The 22,860-nt window shown below is 38.8% G+C and overlaps 2 protein-coding genes across 5 annotated transcripts in view; one reads left to right on the forward strand and one right to left on the reverse strand.

Annotated features, from left to right (window-relative positions):
- Positions 1 to 2,032: 2,032 nt before the first annotated feature.
- On the reverse strand, positions 2,033 to 22,178 carry TRMT44 (tRNA methyltransferase 44 homolog). The gene is made up of 11 exons (XM_074587477.1): positions 21,717 to 22,178; positions 17,766 to 17,883; positions 16,810 to 17,029; positions 15,466 to 15,534; positions 12,692 to 12,799; positions 11,140 to 11,211; positions 7,859 to 7,965; positions 7,039 to 7,222; positions 6,002 to 6,389; positions 4,966 to 5,082; positions 2,033 to 2,491 (listed from the first exon to the last, which is right to left on the reverse strand). The coding sequence occupies exons 1-11, from the start codon at positions 22,144 to 22,146 to the stop codon at positions 2,259 to 2,261; spliced, it is 2,046 nt and encodes a 681-aa protein (XP_074443578.1). The 5' UTR covers positions 22,147 to 22,178; the 3' UTR covers positions 2,033 to 2,258.
- Positions 22,086 to 22,860, forward strand: part of ACOX3 (acyl-CoA oxidase 3, pristanoyl) — a 37,595-nt gene continuing 36,820 nt past the window's right edge. The window contains exon 1 of one of the 4 annotated variants that reach the window (XM_074587473.1): positions 22,086 to 22,254. The gene's annotated coding sequence lies outside the window, so the exon portion shown is untranslated. Of the gene's footprint in view, positions 22,636 to 22,860 lie in introns of all 4 variants that reach the window. The other 3 variants (XM_074587474.1, XM_074587476.1, XM_074587475.1) reach the window with 3 other exon arrangements.

Below are 22,860 nucleotides of genomic sequence, written 5' to 3' on the forward strand. Positions count from 1 at the left end.
TTCATTCCCCGTTTATTGTAAAGAAGGGGGGAAAAAAAAACCCAAATAAACCAAACTAAAATACAACCAACCTTCTTCCAGCTTCTTAATCCTGACTTCCTGAAAGCCCATCTGAGGGGCCCCACAGGTAAATTCTAACTCAGGAAATGACCTATTTCAAGTCAAACACATCCTACCCCAAGGTGAATCATTCGGGAAGTCACCAGTGACTGGAAAAGAATTGAAAGTCTGTTTTTGCTCTTGGCACCATCCGGAAACAATCTCATTTTGGAGATGGCATGAACTTAATTTTACAGGGGCCTCCTCCTCATCAAGCATATCAATATGTTTACTACAGTAAATAAGCATCTTGGGGAACACTTCTTACTCTGCACATAGCAAAACAAAGGTTAGGGCAACATCATCACTTGATTACACAAGTTTATGCAATTCCATGGCTTTTCTCAACTCTTGTCCCCTCGATAAGCTAAATATATTTCTGAGATTCTTACAACACTAACTACACTATCAATTGCATTCCCTTATTTTGCTGCCCTGCTTCATATGAGTTGCAGTTTACCTGGCTTATACTATTCTTCCCCTTAGTCCAATAACCTTAACTGAACTACATCCAATTTGCCCCTTAGAATGTGATTCACCTCTTCTTTTTAAAATGCGTAAATTCTGTAATGACCGCAACACAGCTCTGACTAGCACTAAATTCAGGATAAGGTATACAACATTGCAGACCAGAGCCACGGGGAAAAACGCTCAGAGCCCACCACAGCTCCTGTTAGAGGCAGGCCAGGTAGCTGCACGATGTGACATATTGGATAATGTGGTATGTGATGCATGAGTAAGGTGCTGCTGCAATCATCAGTCGCGATTATCCAGAAAGAGCCACCTCCAGGACCAGAAGAGAAATGTAAAGGGAGAAGGGGGAACACACAACACTTCAGTCAGCTCTTTGCTCCCACCCTGTCAGTAGATTTAGGCCCTGCTGCTTCTGCATGAGATGGACTGCAACCTGTTGGCTTAAAAGTTAGGGCGTGAGAAAAGTGGCTTTGGAACTGTTTTGAAAAGTGGTCCCAGTGTCACCTTTCATTTTTCCTCTGCTTTGTATTCAATTACTTCCTTCCTTTGTTCTTCAGATTCCCTGAGCTCCTAGAGAGTTCTCACATGGCTTACTCAGTTACCCCTAGACCTCTTCGTCCTGCAGTCAGTTTCTATGTCATTGTTCTTACCTACACATTTCTTCAGTAACTTTCCTGCCCCCCCCCCCCCTTGCCCTTTCTTCAGGAAGGTTTAGAATCAAAGTCTTTCTCAGCAGATCAGCGCAGAGATTCCACACTATCAGTATACGAGGCCAGAACCAACACAATTGTTGGTTCAGCAGATACTGAACTTTACAAGTACCTAGCAGTTGACAGATACAAATTACGACACATTCAATGACTGTCACTGAGTAATAATTAGGATTTCTGCTATGTTAAACCTTTTAAAGAAAATAATACAGTCTATCAAGAAAATCATAACCTGCTCAAGGTGCTAAGACATTCCTTTGTTATCTGATAAGCAGAAACCCTACCATTCCATTATTAAATACATTTTCTACTGTTACTCCTTACTTTAAAAAGAGGGAAAGGACAGTACGGCCTACAGAGCCCTAAAAACCTACATCTACATGTGAAGCCTTCCACAGTAATTTCCCAGAAAGTTATTCTTCAAACCAACACTCATTTTGAATCAGTAGGGGAAGGAAGGAAAGAAGGTGTGACCAAGAAAGTAAGGGTAATATGTAGTATTACTCCACAGTTAACATGGAGAGGAAGCTGTCAGGTCAGGAAAGAGCGAGCTCTTTCCAGTTTCTCACTCGCAAGTCTTAAGAAACCATAAATCCTCCTGGAAAATTCACAACAAAACAGCTGATTTTGAGGGTCTGAAAATGCTGCATCGTGTACATTTGATCTGATCGAGGATCATGAAGAACGTCCCGGGAAATTAAGTTTTTTAACTTTTCTACTTACACAAACACACACTAGACATGCCATGATAGAATCCAAAAATATTACATATATTTTACTATACCTTTTCCATGTTAATTAAAAAAAATAAAGAATTAAAAATAGAAAAGGACTTGTAAACCAACTGGAAAATAAGATGCAAAGGAATGAGAACAAAACCTCTATATTGTACAGATCTTCATGGACTAGGCAGTCCCAAAGTCAATCACAGATTCAGTTATGTACACAAGCTTAAACATAAGTGGATGCATTTTATTACTGTATATGTTTTTTCTTTTTAATAATCTGAGACTGCCTTAGCTCCTCAGTTCCATGAGCATATGGGCAAGATTCAGAAGGCAAAGAACAACCATCAGGATGATGAAGGAAAAACCAACAGAGACGTGTTTTAAATGCTTCAGCTGAAAGGCGTCGTTTCACTTCAGGCTTAGTTTTCCTTGATGGTTTCTCTTTTCTCCAGTCACGAATATGAACTCCCCCATTTAGAACTAAGATTTAAAAACAAACAAAAATGCAGCTGTTAATAGACAGCCATGGGAATTGTACTGGAAAAGATGCATAGTGACATTCTGTGAATAAAATATATATTCTACAAATGGATCGTTCAGGCAGAACCAAATGTGCCATTTGTACAGAAACAGAAAGAAGTGCAAAACAAACGGAGATAATATAGACACAGTCTAAAGAAGAATTGATTGATCTCCCTGTGAGATGTTTTACTGTGATGCTGAATAGTTTGAGGCACCTTTGTATCATCTTTGTAAAGGTTTGTTCATTTGTTTCAAATATAGCAGTTTGGATCATTTAGACTAAAATCCTGTGAATTTAGATTGCAAGTCCTGACAAAGAAGTTTCAACTGCAAGAACTGTAATCCTTCCCGTGTTCTAAACTTTATTACTCCACATTTAAAATGTGATTACCAGCAAAAATCTAGTAAAAGTCTTCTACTACTATTACTACACAGAAATGCTCTGACAAAATGGTTCACTGACCCAAAAATGCACTGCACCAAAGAGAGGACAAGTCTAATCCTTCATACGAATCAACAGTGAACTATAATTGGTTATTAAAGATTAGGCTTTTTCTTTTAAATTCATTTGCTGTATTAGTAGCATAAACTGCACACACACATTTATGAACCTCTGTCAAGTCCTTAAATGTGTAAACAGAAGAGAATAAAAGGAAGTTAGTAAGAGAGAAAGAAAAAACATAGATGAAAAACAATGGTGTAAATGAGGAGAGAAGAATCTGCCACTTCTAAGCTGCCATGCTCTATTTTCATATTCTGCTTCAATCATACGTTCTGTATCACACACTTGTAGCTTGGAATAGTTAACTGGTACTTTTCTACATTCTGATAATTGCTATTCAAAAGGTAACGAGTCCAGTTACCTTTCACACATTCAAGCCTGGATGAATTCATGCCTCCAGGTTTCCTTGTGATACACAAATAGATCTGTATAAAGCCAATCCAGAAGTGGGTTCAGCAGAGCTTTAAAATCTCTTTCAAAAGATGAAGAAAAATGAGCAGATATAATGCTATTTATGATCAAGCATACGTATTTTTTTTTCTTCGAAAATCAGCCCTGTATTGGACAAGATGCCTGATCAAAAGAAACTGACACAGGCTGGTTACTCTAAGCCCCTTCTTTTGCATGTGTGTGAGCGTGTATCCATCTGTTGTCCACGTCTTTAAAACACTTCAGTAAAGATGACAAAAGAGCTGTAGCCATGTTCTTCTCTGTCCTCTTTGGCACGAGCAATGTCCTTCTAGACCACTCGCTGATGCAAGTCCCTTGTTATGGTGACATGCTACTGAAGGAAAGAATCAAATGGTCTCTACTGAAGCCCCAGGGACTTCCCATGTGATGTAAATTAACTGAGAAAGATCTGGCCTTACTCCTAGTCTTTCTTCAGAGGTAATGCGCAGACAGCATCCACGTCAAATAAAAATCTTCGTTCAGTGTAACAGGTTGTAAATCTATTCCACCTATCCCTAATGAAAGGGAATCAAATTCAGACACATAATGAATGCAGTGTGACCGACTCTTTCCAATGCATGGTAATTCAAAAAGATTTCAGTATGGCTTCACATTTTATAATTGCCAAGTGTACAGAAATCCTTAGTGAACACTAAACTTGGTTAATTTAGCCACTGGCAACAACTGGGTTGCATATTCAGGATGATCTGCCATGGATTAGTTGGTCGACATTCTGCAGCTGATGTAGAACTGTTGGGAGATACGAAGCTCGCACGCTTACAAATTTAACACAGCCAAAAATATTGATAAAACCTTGAAGATCTTGTATTACTGCAAAGCTAGACCTTACTTTTGCAAAACTCCACACTGACAAAAAAACAACCCACACAAAATCAACCAAACAAAACCCACCGCCACATCATTGCAACAGGAAAAAAACACCCCAAAACAGTTATCAACAAACAACAGCCAACCCAGAAACTTGCTACTGAGCTCTTTCTGCCATGCTCCCACAGGCTACATAAACACAGTAACTCTCATAGTTACGGTTTCTTATGGAGACTAGTTTTATCTTGTGTTGGCATTTACACTGTGGGGTTTGGCAAGGCCAGACTAAGTCTCAGTTAAATGCTTTAGTGAACTTGCTCTGCACATGACAGCCCTAAAATCATCAATACTTTACTCAAACAATAGCATTAAATTAGCCACTTTAACTAAAGGGTTGTCTTTTCAGATACAGTCGGTCTAGAACAATTCTTTGCTCATAGATGCCTTATCAACCTAATTCAAAAGAATTTTACTAACAGTATCTTGGAGCAATGGGTACATAAAGACTATCCAATTTTCCACAAAAGTGTAGAAAGTAGTTAAAAAAATCACCACCATAGTAATTTTTTAGTTCAGTTTAACTGCACATAGAGAAGATAAAATAATGGTTAAAGAAAAGCAAAACAAAAAATCCTGAAAACCCCGTCTTTACCTTCGAATACTTGATGATTGTTCTTCAGTAGCGTCTGCAGGCCTCCATATTCACTCTTCAGCCTTTTTAAAGTCTCTTTATTTAAGTGTTCTGCTACTTCTTTCAAGGAAAGGCTTTCTGCAATAAATAATGGTGTAGCTATTAAAAATGTATATATATAAAATCCTAAGAATATCTAACTTCTATATAAATTAATAATTATATGTGGAATCTATGACTGATCTACAGTACTGGACCAACTGTTTGCTCCCAATATCATGCATGATACGTATTTTATATGTATATTTTCTGTAAAATAGCAGCTTTCATGCTACGGGACTCAAGTCAGAATCTCCACAGCAAGACACATTTTTTTATTTTCTTTGCCTTCTTTACAGTAGCATATAACCTTCACTGCAATAAGCATTGTTTACATGCTTGTAATTAGAGAGAAGAGAGAATGACTCAAAATATCTCCTGTAACAGTAACATATGACAAACTACAGTGAGTAAATAATAAAAATGGATGGAGGAAAATGAAAAGATGGCAGTAGTGAGAAGTGAATGCTTGTAAAATTAACAGCAACTTCCATTCTTCTTCTTCCTAAGACTAAACTAAAAATTCCTAATTATGTCATAACCAAACGGCACTTCGAGGCACTTCTTACAGAATTATAGCTAATTATTATGTGACTATCTAAAAAGACACTTAATATTCTCACCAAATAGATGTAGTGTCTTCTGTTTTGGTAAATGGGGAGGGGTTCTGAGTTTGGTTTGTTTTGGGGTTTTTTTTAAACAAAAATTGATTGATTCTGTCCTAGTAGTTAAGTGTAGAGGGAAAAAAACCCACACCAATTTCAAAATACTCTTACACACCTTATTGGCATCCCAGAGTGCAATAAAACACAGCAGAAAAAAAAGCCTTTGATTGCTACTGTACTGTTCTTGGCATTTCCTAAAGTCTACTTCACTCACTAAATGTACAAACATGTAAATTCATTGGAAAAAACATTGTCTACCAGCAGAAGATAATGTAAAGGAAAGACAATCTCACCTCCTTGATTCCAGGTATTCGTATTTCCACCATGCATATTAGAACATGATTTTTGGGGGGTTGCATTTAACAGCAAGTTTGCCACACTGAGGACCACATCATCTACAAAATCCCGAGGGAGTGAAGCACAATTCCTGATTTGTTCTACTTTTTCTCTGGGTTGAAATCCAGGCATCCAAACTGTACCAGCAGTTTCAGTCTCATTTTCAGGAAGTTCCGAGCCTGCTTCTTTGAATACGTCAGAGTGATCCTTATGATTAAATCCAACTCTTCTGTCATGTGTAACCACAGGACAGGTCTGACGATTATTAATATACTGTGTTATCTGCTTGTCAATCAAAGCATGTTCTGTAGGTGGATAGGTCCTATTTTTTCCAATAAGGCAAACCTGTTTTAGTAGAAACAGGTAAATAACTATTTATATCGAGTCCCATACTAACACACAGCCCCCCAACCTGCATGTCTCATGTGCAGGCTTCTAAATGTACCTACAGGAGATACCCATTTAAACTCAACCCTCATCAACATCTGGGTTTTTTTTAATTTTAGTTTTCAAATATTGGTCCCACAGAAGAAATCCAGTATCAAACTATAATCCAGCACGCCATACAAGCACAGAACAGAAAAGACTGTTCCCGATACTCAGATTATTTACACAATTAAAGCTGGACGCCTCCTCCTACTCTAAGAACGTTTCACAGCAAAATTAAGTAAAAATAAGCAAAATAGGCAGCTGGAAAAATTCAAGCAAAAATGGGTTCTGTAAGTTTTCCATCCTATAGGGCAACATAAGAAATAACCATAAAACCTTCCATTCTTTCTTGTCTCTAGGATTGTACCTATGACGTTAAGAGCAGGTTACTCAAAGAAAACAATGAGTACTTTTAGTCTCTCTTCAGAGCATATTGTCTCAAGTAATGCAACTGAGTATAGTCTGATCTTACAACAATAATAACGAACAAACATCCATATGCTTCAGACAGCTAGCAGCTTAAAAAAAAAAAAAAAGATAAAAACCCTACACAGTCCAAAATTACCCTTTTTGTTGATGGAATTCTAAGGCAATCTTCTTCCACACGAAAGCCGCATACAAATCCCACTTGGGCAACAAAATCAAGATATTCTCTGTACTGAGTTTTCTTGCTTTGTCTTCGGCTGTATTTTCCATGGAAATCAAAGAAGCAACACGGCAGCACAAAGTAGCAACATGAATAGGAAGACCTAAAAGGATAACAAACTGCTGAATGGAAAGTCATTTCAGAGAACACACAAATTTAACAAATAACCCATCAGATACAAGCAATAACGGAAATTTTTATTAAGTGATGCAGCTTCACAAAATAATATTTATATGTTCCTCTTTCAGTAGATCTATTAGCATAATCAAAAATACTGTTTCGCAAAGTATTTGCTGTAGCAAATTACTGTGCCAACTTGGTTTGCAGAACTAAATCTCTAGATATTAAGCTATTGCAGCTGGTTGTGAAGAGTACAACAGTTCAAGGAAAGGCAGAACCAACAGCAATTTTATTGAAAAAAAAACTCAAACAAACAAACAAAAAAAATCCCCAACCCTCAAACAACAGATTCACACCTAAAGGATAAAAATCAATTCTGTTTTCTTAACTTCAAAAGCAAAACGCTGTCCTGAATTTTATGAGAAAGTAAACACTACATCTGTGCTTCTCCAAAGGAAGAGAAACATTTTGTAAAAATAATCAATTTGCATCAAAAGCAGCAAGACCTGAAAGGAGAGCAGGTGTGTCTGCAAAAATGACAGCTCTCACCAAGCGCACATAGGTAATTACGTTTTGTTTTTTAATTCCTTCCCTCCCACTCCCCTCCCTCCACAAATACCTGGCTGCAATTACAGGTATCCATGGTGTTAATTCATCTGAATGGTTTCCTATGAGCCAGTCAGTGTCTGGAAAGAGATGACTGTCACCTGGCACGATTGTAGATTCCTAAAAAAACAAACAATACATTAAGTGAATTTTATGATTTCTTTAAATGCATTTTATTTATTAATAAAGCACTAAACAACGATATAAAATCATACAAGCTGACAAATACAAGGTGAACAAGAACCACAGGCACCAACAGTACTTTCCTCAATCTGCGCTTTTGCCAGGCAGTAATTTTTTATAGCTACAAAGAAGTAATTTAGCAATAGCTACCCACAAAATACTGGTCAGACAAAGAGCGAAATAACAATTCTGATTAAGATATCTGGCACCCTAAATATTTGTAAACAAATATACATTGGATTATGATTCCTTGAAATTCTCCTGTCACATGTATGTTTGCACTCAGTTTTTCAGAAAGGCACTTAATTTGCTATGTCTTACAGTCCTAGGACTCACATAGCACTTAATCAGAACAGAGCTTCACTGCTATCTTCTCTTCTTTCACAGACTCTTCCCAAATCAAAGTCTTACAGAACACCACCCTTCACACCCTATCATTCACATATAAAAAAAACTTATCCACCCTAACACTCTCCCTCTTCTCTATGTTGCCATTCCATCCCTTTCCAAGTTGTGTCAAGACTACCTTATGATACATACAACAATAAGAAAAAAATCGTATAGAGAAAGAAGATTTCTTTGGTGGCCTTTAGAATAGCATTTTGCCTTGTGGAAATTCAAGATATATGGATTGAGGTGACATCAGCACAGAGGTCTCCCCAACACAATACTGACTCACAGAATAGTGACTAGTCTCAAGAATACCCTATCCTGATATTCTTTAAAAAACAAAAAAAAAACCAAACAAAAAGAAAACAAACAAAAAACTAAAACCAACCACCAAACAGGATGAATTTTTCATACAGGTTAAATTTTAAAAGTTCTAGAGTGCCTTTAATGTTTCTTTCTCAGACACACATTTTCTTACCTTGAACTAAATACAGCAAAGAAAGTACTTAAAGATGTTGATACTATGAAAGTACATATTCTTCTCTAAAAACATGTATGAACCTCAAAATAATTATTGGTCATATTTGAAAAAAAGCTTTACATTTGAATCTGCACAGAATTTTAGGAAAAGCCCTGAAAATTATGCCTATACTCTCATTTCATATAAAATATGCATGCTTTATGAGGTCAAAATTCACATGTATATGTAAAATAGCATCTGTGTAGGAATTAAAACACACAAACAACGCTTACTAGGGAATTTCTGAAATCTCAGACCACCCCTGTCAATTCGCCTCATCAGAAAGCACTGCCAGGTGTTTTAAGTATCAGTATGGTGTATCATTGTCCACTTTAAATATGTATCTCTGACCATTTTTAGTTACATTATCTAGAAATGTATATGCACATGTAACAAATTTCTTTTTGGCAGGTTACTAGATGTTAAACGAAGTGTTTGATAAGTGTCTTCTTATGGTTGATTGAACAAGTTACTCCTACATCACATTTCAGTTTTGATCATTTAATTTTGGTATAGCATGAATTATCATTGCCATACTCCACATTTTGACAGTCAGCCATAATAAAATTTGTATTCACCATGTCTGACAACAGTTTGGCTATGCACAGTACCACCTGTTACATTCATTTATATTGTTAGTATTGGCACTGAATGTCACAGATGGCAATATTCACCCTACAACTCATGCTTTAAGTAAAGATCAAAACAAAATTAGCTTTGAGGGTAACAAAAGGCTGTGAGCAGGTGCCTTCCCCCTTAGCCACCGGAGCCTTGCAAAATCATTTCACCCTTCCTGTTCATTATATAAATCCTTGACACATATATTTGTCCTTTCCTTATATGCATATTTTGGATATTTTTATCATTTCTGTCTGCCTTTTTCAAGTGTTTTCTGTGATTTTTTTTTCTTTTAAAAAAGATGAATACACCCCATCCTTTTCTATTTTGTTCCCTCATGCTGCAGAGAGGGGCAGCTGATGCTCAAAAGCTTCCCTATGAGTCAAGAAATCTAAGAAACTGTAAACAGTCAGAGCTCAATGTGAATTCAATGTACAAAATTCAAAGATTTCCATAATACAGAAAAAGAGTCAGGAAAAGGAATATATAACATGAAGGAAAAGAGAAGATGCTGTTTGGTACGATCCAGGAATGAAGGAGCACCACAGCTTGATGTTTTGGATTGTTTCTTGAAGCTTTTCACCTGGATACAGACTGCAGCAAAGGAATCTGTCAGTTTTGGCAATCTGTACCCAAAATGGCAGAGTGGCAAAAAGAAACCTGCACAAGACTGTGAAAGCTCCACCTCCCATCTGTGAAAACGGCTGCTCTTTTGTTGATTTAATGTAAGTTGTCAGCATTGAAAGATATGTTGAATTAACTTTTAGACAAAAATACTAGAGAGTAACTACAGGCGGAAAATTCTTTTAATATATTGGAAGCTGGTAATTTTTGAGATAACAGAGTGAGAAATTTTATGAGCCTACAGCACAAGAAATCAGGAACACCTCACCTCCAAAGGGCAACTGTTGATCAGTAACACACTTTTACAAGTATTAGATCAAAAACAGCTGGAGTTAAAGTGAATGTTCCTGTGCTGGAATTCTTCCTGTTCTCATAAAAATGCTAATGTGGAACTTGAAATATAATCCCTCTTTCAGACTCATTTTCCTGTTCGTTTTTTTGAAGGCTATTACTGCAATTACTTACCACAAGGTCAGTGCAGCAGAGGACTGGTTCCTTTGAGGTTCAACAACAATTTTGTCCCCAAAACAGCACATAGCACTAGAAAGTCAGAATCACTTTCAAGAATAAACTACTCACAACTTTAGATACTAATATCTTTTATGAGGTACAGTGGTGCAAACAAAGCTGCTTGATGTTGATCTTCCTGTAAAATCAAAGATTGTTTTATACTGTGCTTGTCTGTACATGAAATAGGAAATCATGCTAGTCTTCTCAGCTGGAAAATACTTAAGTTGCAAATATGCAAGGGTATAATACAGCATTGCTCTAATAATCCCCTTTACAACTTACTTTATAGTCCCAGAGGACATATGGGTGGCATCATACCAAACCCACAGATCACTTTAGGAAGTCTATACACCAGTATGTTTGATTACATTTGCATCAACACAACCAGAAGCAATGAACAAATGCGTAAAATTACAAAGCAATAAGACTGACATACATTTGCATAATACCTCTAAATGAGTTTCTGGTCCATACATGTCCCATATTTTTCTTCTCCTCACATCGATTCCTCTACCTGAATGCTGAAATATTTGAAGAACAAAAAAGTATTGTTTTTAAGTACTACTTCTAGCAGAAGGTGTCAAACAGGCTCACTAAGTGTACATATTGATATTGATTATATCATTCATACTAAAATTTAGGCACATAATGAAACACAGCTTCACCATTCAGGCAGAAGCTGAATACTTTTAATCCCTTCTTTCCCTTCTAAATATGAAGGGAAAGACTAGGAAACATTAAGAATGTATCTGGTTTGAAATTTTACCCGGGAACACCTATTAAGACTGCTCTTGGAAATCTGAATCTCTGCAAAAGTAAAAGCATAACATTATTTTTTGTTTGTTTTTAAAATATCTTTCATAAGATGAGTATTACTGTAGCACAGAGAAGAGTGCTATTCTAAGCAGTGCTTGCTGGCAGAACCACCTTTTAACTCAATTTAACTCAACAGTCAATTAGGCTGTTGGAGTCCAAACACATTTTTCCCTGTGTGAACTGACAGGAACAGGAAATAGGACTGAAAAGCAAAGCAATAAATGAAGAATGCAGAAGTAACAGTATTTGAACTTCAAGAACCCTGTGCAGAACTAACCAAATTCAATTACTAAAAAAGTCTCATAAAACTCTCACACGTGATTTTTTTGAGAGTCAACAATGTTTGTCAGTGCTACAGCAGCGATGAGCTAATGATGTACGAAAAGAAATGTCTACAGGGAAAATAGTGTCTTGTATTAGATCAATTTTTTCTGGCCACACAAGGAAAGAGAGCTTGTGTTAGGAGAACTTGTACTTTTTTACCATGCACAATGACATCCATTGATCTAACAGAAGGTGTTAATTTCCCCTACAAATTTTACCATGTTCTCCCTAAAGCGGAAAATACAATTTTCTAAGAAAGATGGACCCAACTTCACTGGGTTTTGTTCAGTCTCACTGAACATTTTTGTTCTTGTTTCAGAAACTGTGCCTCAAGAAACCGAATGTTGCTGTTGCCACATTTTCACTCTCAAAAGCACAGCATGTTGTTAGGCATTTTCACAATTAACAAATCCCAGGATTGTTTTTAAAGATATAGAAAAACATCTTCAGGACATGACAAGTAGAATTCAACTTCAATAAAATTAAGTTTATGAAAACCTTCTCATTTAAAGGCTCTTGGGAAAGAGAAACTCTATGTTAAGATTCCTTATTCCTTTTTGCTTTGTCTACAGAGTAACTAAGTTACACCACCACTTTTTGTTTTCCTTCTTAGTTTCTTACCTCAGAAAAATAGCCTTGAATTGAAATGAATTGCACTAATAAAAATATATAAATAAGTGAAATAAGGTTTCTAAAGCTCTGCTAGGATTTTTTTTCCTGCCACTAGAGTGAGAAATTTGTATTTTAGCAACATGAATTAACTGAATTTTGGATATTTGTATACCAGATAAAAGGAAAGCATTACAACAATATTGACTGTCTCTATTTTTTAATTATTATTTTAAAAAGCAGTCTATTTACCCCTTCATTATTTAGAATATGAACCAGTAGACCATTTCCACATCCAAGATCTACAAATGACTGTTTCTTGGTCAACCCTTTTTCCTTTCTCTCTTCTTCCCAAAGAATCTAAGACAAGAAAAGAAAACATTTTAGACTTCTGCTCTCAAGTTTCCCTGTAACAAAGCAGCAAATGTTATTGGAAATGAAAGGAGAAAGCTGGGAGAGAATGCAGATGTGACAGAAGACACCCCCTGTACTCAACAGAGAAAATAACTTGAGAGGAGAAAAAAAAGACACCCAAACAAATAAAACTGTTTATGGAGAGGGCAGGAATTATGTTGCAAAGTATCAATCATTTTCTAAGTGCTAAGCACATCCTCCACTCCCTTCTGAATCACTGGAAGTTGAAATTTATCAAGGCTATACAACCCTGGGCTAGAGTAAGCATAAATGTACAATAAACTGCTAAGCCAAAGGGTGCAAGAGGAAGCAAGGGAAGTAGCAAGTAATCTTCAACAGTGTCTCTGCAAGTAACTCCACGGAAGCATTTATATCCACTGTATTAAAGAAAGAATTTGTGGCAGAGCTGAAAATAAAAACCAAAATGTTCTTTGTAATCAATTGGCTATATATTGGTACATGTAACATCACTTTCTCCTGAACAAAGTGTAATTTACCTAGTTACAAGTCCTTCCTTCACTTCTTCCTTCAATGAGAAGCTACAGACCACCACAACTCTGCACACTTATTTTTAACTATGACTAACAAAAATCAAGAGTATTTAACCACAAAAATTAGTATTTGTAATGTTCCTGCTTGCTAAATTGTCAGTGTTGCTAGAGGGAAAGAAACTGCAGATAATCCATGAGATTATCAGGCTGGGTTCACATTTTCAAGTGTACTACTTTTGCACTCCAGGCTGTATCCCAAAAATCCCTAATCACTTCCTACACACATCACACCTATCCTCCATCCCCTGCTGAGTTTCTCACAATGCAAACTGACTAGCCACTTCTTTGGGCATGTGCCTAGACAGTAGGTGATCTTAATATGACTGCAGAGTAAAATGAGGTCAGATGTAGATGCTGTAAATCCATAAAAATTTAACACTGGACCTACATTCTCTTAATCACCTGTTTAACGTACCTCCAAGTAATGAGTTATTGTATACCACCATATAGATACCTTAAAATTTTGCAAGGAGGTTAGGTTATTAATACCATACTTTAAGCTTTCATTTATATAAGACAGTTACTGGATTAGTTTAAGAAGTTTTTGAAAATTAGTGTTATGTCAGCTAAAACATATTATCGTTGTAAACTAACACTCGTCCACAAAAATTTGCAAAATATTTTCAAGAGTGTCATTACAAAATGTTCTTGTGGCTACAACTAATTTTTGACATCTAATATTATCATGGTGGTAAAAATGGTAAAAGATAAGACTACTACATAGCTATTTCCACAAGCCAGTATCACAGATTAGAATAGTTCCATTGGAAGGAACCTACAATGATCATCTAGGCCAACTGTCTGACCACTTCATCATGATCGTTTCTCTGATGTAAAAAGTTCTGTCGCACCAACGTGACAATCAAGATTTTGAGAGTAGTCTAGGTCAGTCAGGCTTCCCCAGACAATTTTAAAAATTTTCATGTGAAAATAAACTGAGGTTCTAAGTTGATAAACAGTCAATTATCAAAATAAATTAGTCCTCAACAAGTTCTGTAAATGAGCTGACTTATTTACAAATACTGACTTAGAGACAACATAAGAGGTATCTACATTATACTTCAAGGTATCTACTTCAAGGTAGACATGCTTTTAACTGCACTCTGGAAAACAGTCAAAAAATATTGATGTGCCTATAGAGTGACAAATTTTGATGCTGGTTAAAAAACTGAGGTTTCTAGTGATTGCAGGTGGCAGAATTTTCATAAATTCTTAAATAGCTAGGTGCCTTAGAAAACTGCACCAAGCATTTATCTGCATTCCTAGCATCTAGAGTTGGCCTTATTGCATTTGAAGACAGGATTTGATCTGAACTTTTATGAGGGAAAGACGAAGCAGTGAAAAACCTTTAGCATAAAATTAACAAGTTGGAGAAATATGTATAAAACAATAGTTTCTGATCTGCAAATCGGTCTGTCTAATCACTATTTTTCTGCTACGTCAGTGCTTTTTGCTTTATCACTTAAAAAAACCCCAACAAACAAACATCTTGTCTGTGTAGATCATAAACTTCCTGTGATGAAGAACTGCAAATCTTTATCATATCCTCACAAAGAGATTTTAGTACCCCTCTAAACTTAATTTTCATTGTTATTGTGGTGAATTGTGTGGTATGGGGCAGTATGAAAACCAAATCAACTGATTTTCCCTGTGCTTTGTGACATTATTTTTTTCCCAATTGTTATAAAATACTTACCTTCTGTAATCACTTACTATATGTAAATCCCTGAAACGCTATTGAGAGTACTACCAAAGATCAGAATACAAACACAACTTGAACAGTTATAAATGTCACTTTCAGTTTATATTACGCTTGTAAATATATGACCTTTGTCTCTCTGCTTAAATGAGAGCAAAGGCAAAAAAAAAAACAAACCCCCAAACCTCCTAAACCTACACTCTTTCTCCCACCCCCTTCCTTTTGCCTTGTATGGCTGTAGTAACTTCAGCATTCTATTTTAAAGAATGCAACAACTATAAAATGAAAATACCTCTTTAGAGAGGCTCTACGTCTAGGAAATAGAACCTTACAGAATATTATTAGGCAAAGCAGTTCCCTACCAGCAAGTAAGTGGCAATGGCAACGTCTTCATAAACAAATTTCTCAGGATCTGTCACTTCAGGCCACACCTTCAGAAAAGATAAGAGAAAAAATATTTTCTGCACCTTCTTAAATTACTTCAAAAAGTGCTCAGTTAGGTACTAATTCACTTCAATAGGCTTCTGCATGTCATCATTTTGCATTAGAACCTCATTAAAAATATACACAAAGAATGTAAATAAAGACTGTTTGTGAGTCACACAAAAGAATAACGGCGTAAATAATGTCTGCTGTCATACAATCAATAAAGTTTCCAAGAACATTATGGCTTCGTATGTGCAGCTCACAACAAATAAACTGCTGCATCTGTTCTGTAATAAAGCATGCATCCTTTTGCTTAACTCTCTCAGAAGAAAAATACTTATATTATTCCTGTTATGTGCAACATTGGTAACATGAGCGTTTGTAAATTTGTTTTCACAACATAACAGGCAAAGAATTATCCTGGCACAACAGAACATGAAGAATGAAATTGTGAAGTAGGAAGACAGAAAGTGAAAGTGGAAGTGTTATCCCTGTTTTGTAAATGAGGAATTGAAACAAAGATTTAAATGCTCAACACTACACTAAGTCTACTGCACCGCTAAAGGCTGAACCATTACCTTACCCACAAGTCCAATTTTCCTCTCATATATATGTTCCTATTAATACAAATATCAATGGTAAAACCTTTCAACATTCTCACAGTACATTTTACAAAAGCATTTACCAATTTTTTTGCTTGTAGACAGAGTCTGGTGCATAAGGATATAGGTATTACTTCACACAGCACTTAAGATAATCACTGTCATTTTTCAGGATTCCCAGGATAAAACAATACTACAACATTGCTCCTCTAACTCAGAAAGACATACTAACATTGCATCTAAATTTAAAGAGTAATAGGAAATTTAACCTGCTTACTAACCAGTGCTGTTTCCAGAATCTTTCAAGTTTTGGAGAAGGTGGCACTTTATTTATGCCTTCTAGCATGGATGACTTAGTATTTACATCCACTGACCTACTGCTCACTTCTTATTTCAAGGGAAGCATTCTGGAAAGTATTTAACTCCTCCAGACATTTTGTGTGAATTTGGCTCCAAGTCTTGCTTTTCCAGTTCCGTTCTTCCAAATACTGAATTGTTTGTTTCCCACATACACAGAAAAAAAACCCCAAACCACCAAACTATAAAACACACATTTCAATTAAATTGCTTTTTTTATTAAAAATAAGAATTCAGTAGAAGAAGCAGTTTCACTAAACAAAAAATAACAAAAACAATTATAGGAAAGCATATTATTACTGCATTTACTGACAAACTTACCTTAACCATCTCTTTGTATTTTTCTTTAAGGTCTTGATAAACTTTGCTGTATTTTGCTACAGAAATGAGTGAGAGTGTACTTTTAAACTCACTGGGCTTTTGCTCCACAGACCATTTAGCCAGTTTGGACAAAAGTTCATTTCCAAGCCATGCTAGTTTTGGGTATGCAATTCCATCTGAAAACCAGTCTCCGGGAAATGGAGCTACAATAGACAAAGACCTTTAAAAAAAAATAATAAAAACTTCATATACATATAGTGTATTTTATTATCTGAGCTACCCCCAAAAAATTAAAAGAATGATTAAGTGGAAAAAAATCAGCAGATCAAACAGAGGTGTAAAAGTAGACGAGGGAATAAGGACATAGGTAATACACAAAACCACAATGACTGAGGACTCGCAAATGATGAACAACCTGATTTAGCAATATATCCAAAGACTAATTAGTAAAAGTGAATTCATGTAATTCATGAAAACAACAGGAAGATTCAGGAGGAAAATACATCAGTTGGCACATTTCATTATTTCATCATCTCTAACTTTATCCAGATTTCATTAGAGCTATGCCCTCAGATGCTCATGGTCTATATTTCAATGATTGAACCTCAGCAGGTGCCAAACAGCAATTCCAATTTGACCCAAAACCTCACTAACAGCCACAGAACCTGACCTCTCTCACAAGCATAGCTAGTTTCTCGTGATCAGAATATGCATACTTTTTCTAGACCACACACATGTACAGTCAATGTACACATTCAAAGTTGAAACAGATTTGTTTTGTGTTGATTTCGGTATTGCAGATGTTTCATTTTCAACACAACACTATGCACTAAAATCACACCACTACTGCCATTTACTAATCAAGCATCAAATTATGCCTAGATATCAACGCTAAAACACGGTGTGATCCTTACAATAATTCAGGGTTTGCTTCCTCTCTCAGTCCCAGCACTTACCATTCCTCATCTTTTATGTGTGTAAGTTGAATTTGATAAATATTGCACTTTTTAATCTGGTATTTTCCTTCACTGTCTTCCTCCAAAGGCAGAAAGGTCACAGTTCCATTGTAAACATCTGAAAAGATATTTAAATAGTGATATATTATTCCATGGTGCAAACCATCCTGGTTAGCACCAAAATAAACTTTTGCTTCCTTACTACTTTAAGTGCAAACTAGTGAGACAAGATTTAGGACAATGCAGGAAGAACCACAATGCTAAGAACACAATGCTAAGAACTGTTTCTCAGTGCGCCTGACATCTGAAACTACTGAACTGTTTTGAGTGCTCAAAATTTTGCATTCTGCTGCATGATGTTTTCCAAAATATCTAAGGCTGATCAGTAAGATTATTCATGTTCTTTAAACCTAAACATTTGCATAAAGTAAAAGCTATGAGACTTTTCTAGCACAAAACTGCTGCTTTACCCTATCCCACACTAAACCTGGAGTCCTGGGAAGCACATTCCAAATTAATGGAGACTTACATATCAGCCTGGTACTAGATGAACAATCAGTGCAATATTAAAAAATAATCAACAGTATTATCAGTATCTATCAATTTTGCTATGTTCAAACACATGATCTACTGTGTTATTTTAATTAAGTATAGCTATGCTTTATGTTTAGCAACATGCAGCTTTCCCAATTAGAGCTCCCGGCTTAAGCACCGTGAAAAAAACCCCAACATTATCTGTCCTAAATTAGTATCTCATAACACAGAATCACAGAATGGTTCGGGTTGGAAGCGACCTTAAAGATCATCTAGTTCCAACCCCGCTGCCATGGGCAGGGACACCTCCCACTAGACCAGGTTGCTCAAAGCCCCATCCAGCCTGGCCTTGAACACTTCCAGAGATGGGGCATCCACAACTTCTCTGGGCAACCTGCCTTAGCACCCTCACAGTAAAGAATTTCTTCCCAATACCCAATCTAAAACTACCCTCTTTCAGTTTGAGGCCATTACCACATGTCCTATCATTACACTCCCTGATAAAGAGTCCTTCCCCAGCCCTCCTGCAGGCCCCCTTTAGGTACTGGAAGGCCACTATAAGGTCTCCCTGGAGCCTTCTCTTCTCCAGGCTGAACAGCCCCAATTCTCTCAGCCTGTCCTCATAGCAGAGATGCTCCAGCCCTTTGATCATCTTCCTGGCCCTCCACTGGACCCGTTCCAACAGGTCCATGTCCTTCTTGTGCTGAGGACTCCAGAGCTGGACACAGTACTCCAGGTGGGGTCTCACCAGAGCCGAGCAGAGGGGCAGAATCACCTCCCTCAACCTGCTGGCCATGCTTCTTTTGATGCGGCCCAGGATGCAGTTGGCTTTCTGGGCTGCAAGTGCACATTGCCAGCTCATGTTGAGCTTCTCGTCCACCAGCACCCCCAAGTCTTTCTCCTCAGGGCTGCTGTCAAGCCATTCTCCACCCAACCTGTATTTGTGCTTGGGATTGCCATGACCCAGGTGCAGGACCTTGCACTTGGCCTGGTTGAACTTCATGAGGTTTGCACAGGCCCACCTCTCAAGCCTGTCATGGTCCCTCTGGATGGCATCCCTTCCCTCCAGTGTGTTGACCGTGCCACACAGCTTGGTGTTGCCAGCAAACTTGCTGAGGGTGCAGTCAATCCCACTGTCCATGTCACCGACAAAGACGTTAAACAGCACTGGTCCCAGTACTGACCCTTGAGGAACACCACTCGTCACCGGTTTCCATGTGGACATTGAGCCATTGACTGCAACCCTTTGAGTTTTAGCCAGTTCCTTATCCACCCAGTGGTCCATTCATCAAATCCATGCTTTTCCAATTTAGAGACCAGGATGTCATGCGGGACAGTGTCAAACGTTTTGCATAAGTCCACGTAGACGACGTCAGTTGCTCTCCCCTTATCTAACAATGCTGTGGCAACAACACAGAATTCCACCAAATTTGTCAGGCGCAGTTTGCCTTTGGTGAAGCCATGTTGGCTATCACCAATCACCTCCTTATTTTCCATGTGCCTTACCAGAGTTTCCAGGAGAATCTGCTCCATGATCTTGCCAGGCATAACTCTGAAGGGAGGCTACCTGAGAAGACCTGGTTTTAAGTGAATGTGCATGTATTATGTTAATATATTAAGTTATGGTCAGCAACTGCACTACTGATCTCAATGGTATCTATCACCTGTGGAATAAAACATCTATGTCCAGTGACAGATTCCAAACACTTGAGATTTAGGAAGTGTCAAAGATTTTGGAGATGAGCTATGAACAGCTGCCCACACCCTTAAATATCTCTACCATATTTCAAGACGATATTCTGCAATTTTTGTCACAAGTAAAAACAGAGAGGGAGGAAAGCGTGTTCTTTTGAAATAACTTACAAATAAAAAGAAAGGAGACTGCAGCAAAACATGAATGGCACAATACAAGCTAGTACTCACACACAACTAATTTTTTTATCTTAACATCTTAATTTATTCCCTATGTCCTTCCTAGAAAGTGACTCTAAAAGCATTTACTATACTCCATATGGTATATGATATATATGGATAATTACTTTATAAACCTGTTGCAAAAATCTTTTTAGTTGTTTACCTAGAGTAATGTCTTTACAATAACTTCTTAAGTTCTCATTTTTGAAAATGTTTTTTCAGTTACCATCAAAACAAATATTCTGACAACTACAAACCTTCAAATCAAGAATGCTATATTGGCTAAGTAATCAAATTTCAGGTTGACTCCAAAATTTTCTGAGCAAAACAGGAAAAAACTAATTAGCAACCGAGCAAACATCAAGTCTTGCTATCTCAGACCATCCTTAGCCACTTCCCTAACATTCTGATTTTTTTTTTTTAATATTTTAAACATATTAATTAAAAAAAATTTCTCTTATAGCCTTTTTCTTACAGATAAGACTCTCCAGATGTAGTTCAGGAACATCTCCTCTTAATATCAAAAGAAAAAAAAAACATAAAAGTGCTGCGTATACTTTTTTTTGAAGGCATCAGAATAAGAATCGCTGGCCACAAGAGTATCCTGTCAGCTGTCCCCCATAAATGACTACAGGTCTTTCTGAATCATAAATTTAATTGGGTCTGGAATTCTGATTCTTGTCAAAAATTATCCAGAATTTATCTTAAAAAGGTGTCAACCTCTACCATATATGATTTTCTTTCCATTAGTAGGGTTTACTGCAGTGTATTACCATCATATAATGTAAGTGCCTAAAAAAATAATTAAAAAATAAATAAATCAAGCTTAATTTTCAGCAATACTGAAGAATAAGAAAGCTGACAAAAACAGTTCAGCTTGGCCAGGCAGGTGCCACAGCTGCCTACTTTTCTTCATTAACTCTGCACTTTCAAAGGCTACCATCACTCCTTACAAACCTGTAATTAGGTTTGCACTACAAGCAGCATTTTTGTGTGGGCAGCTTACTCATGACAGGACCTCGCACGATGACGGTCCTTCTTGCCTTTTCTCTTTAAAGGAAACAAAAAGATCAGAGAGTTTCTGTATCTCTTCCTCAGGAGCAGGGTGCCTGGCTGCCCTCAGTGCTTTTCCCACCTCAGCAGTACCTTACACATGACATATTATCTCTTCCCCTACTATGTTTTCCTCAGGTTGAAGTGGAGCTTGTTTAGAGTCAGAGTCCTACAGGTGTCTGACCTCTGTCATTTGTGTTTCAACTGCTGACACTTCCTGAACAAGGAAAAATAAAATCTAAGCAAACGAGAAGGGCAAAAAAAAAATATCCATCTGCGCTCCCACAAGTAAGGAAAAATGTGTCATTTATCTCTTTTGCGAGACAATCTCGGACGGGACGGGCCTGCAACAAAGGCGGCCCCTCACGGTGTGCGCTCCTGCATGGCGGGCGCCCCCGCTGCCCGCCGCCCCGCGCTCTCTCCCCGCTTCGGGGCCGGGCTCCCGCTCACCTTGCACCGCCAGCTCCCTCCTCGGCGGGGCGGGGGGACCGACCGGCCGCCCTCGGGGCAGCAGCGTCCTCAGCACGGCGCGAAGCTCGGAGCGGCGCCCCGTCCCGTCCCATGGCGTGAGGGGCGGCGGTAGGTGCCCGTGTCCCGCCGGCAGCTGGCCGCGCACCTCCCTCCACAGCCGGCCCAGCTCCGCCGCCCCGGCAGACACCTCTCGCCCCTCCTGCCCCCCGCCGCCCCACGCGGCGATGAGGGGGGAGGATGCTTCCCCACCTTCCCCGAGCGGCACCGTCCCCTCCGCCTCGATGGCGGCCCCGCACAGACGCCTGTTGGCCACCTGCGGCTTCTCCAGCCAGACGCGCACCGCCGCCCAGAAGCCGCGGGGCAGCGCGGCGCCGCCATCCCGCACAACCGCCGTCCCCACCAGCCCCATGGATGGCCGACCCGCCGCCACCACCGCCGCCGCCGCGCAGGGGAGGAGGCGGGCCGCGTCGCAGGCTGCTCCCGTCAGTTCCTGAGGCGGGGACGGCGGCGGCCGCAGGTAGGTACGGCGTCTCTTCACCCCAGGACGGGGCTTCGAAGCCGCAAGGGAGGCGGCGGCGGGGCTGCCCGCCTCACGGCGCAGCGGCCGCGGGCGGGAAGCGCCTACTGTCCGCCCTCCCCAGGCAGCCGGGCCTGCCGCTGGGGGTGCCGGCCTGCAGCTGAGAACTACGCGGTACCGCCTGCGCCCGGGGGCAAACGTGCGCTGGGGGATTTTTACCCGATTTCTAGGTTTTGTGTGAGGAGGGTCTGTGTGGTTGTGACAGCGGCCACGGTACCTCAGCGCGGAAACGCCTTTCTGAACGCGGGCTCCAAGCGGGGAGCGCTGAGTGACAGCCTGACAGGCCCCCGGCCACCACACTCCGCAAGGAAACAAATCTCGGTACAATTTTTCGTAGTAAAACCCACTACATTGTGTAGTCTTTTTTTTTTCTCTTTTTTCCCCTGAGAGCAGAAACGAGGCCCCGCCCTGAATTCACGCAGTTCAAATAGCGGTTTTGCAATGGAACCTCAAAGGTTTACTTCCCTGCCTTTAACCTCTCCAGTGCTGTCTCTCTTTGGCTAACTGCCTTCACCGTTTTTTTTTTAAATTATTTTCTAGCGGCTC

This window comes from Larus michahellis, chromosome 5 (assembly GCF_964199755.1).
Source record: "Larus michahellis chromosome 5, bLarMic1.1, whole genome shotgun sequence".
In the NCBI taxonomy this organism is placed as follows: Eukaryota; Metazoa; Chordata; class Aves; order Charadriiformes; family Laridae; genus Larus; species Larus michahellis.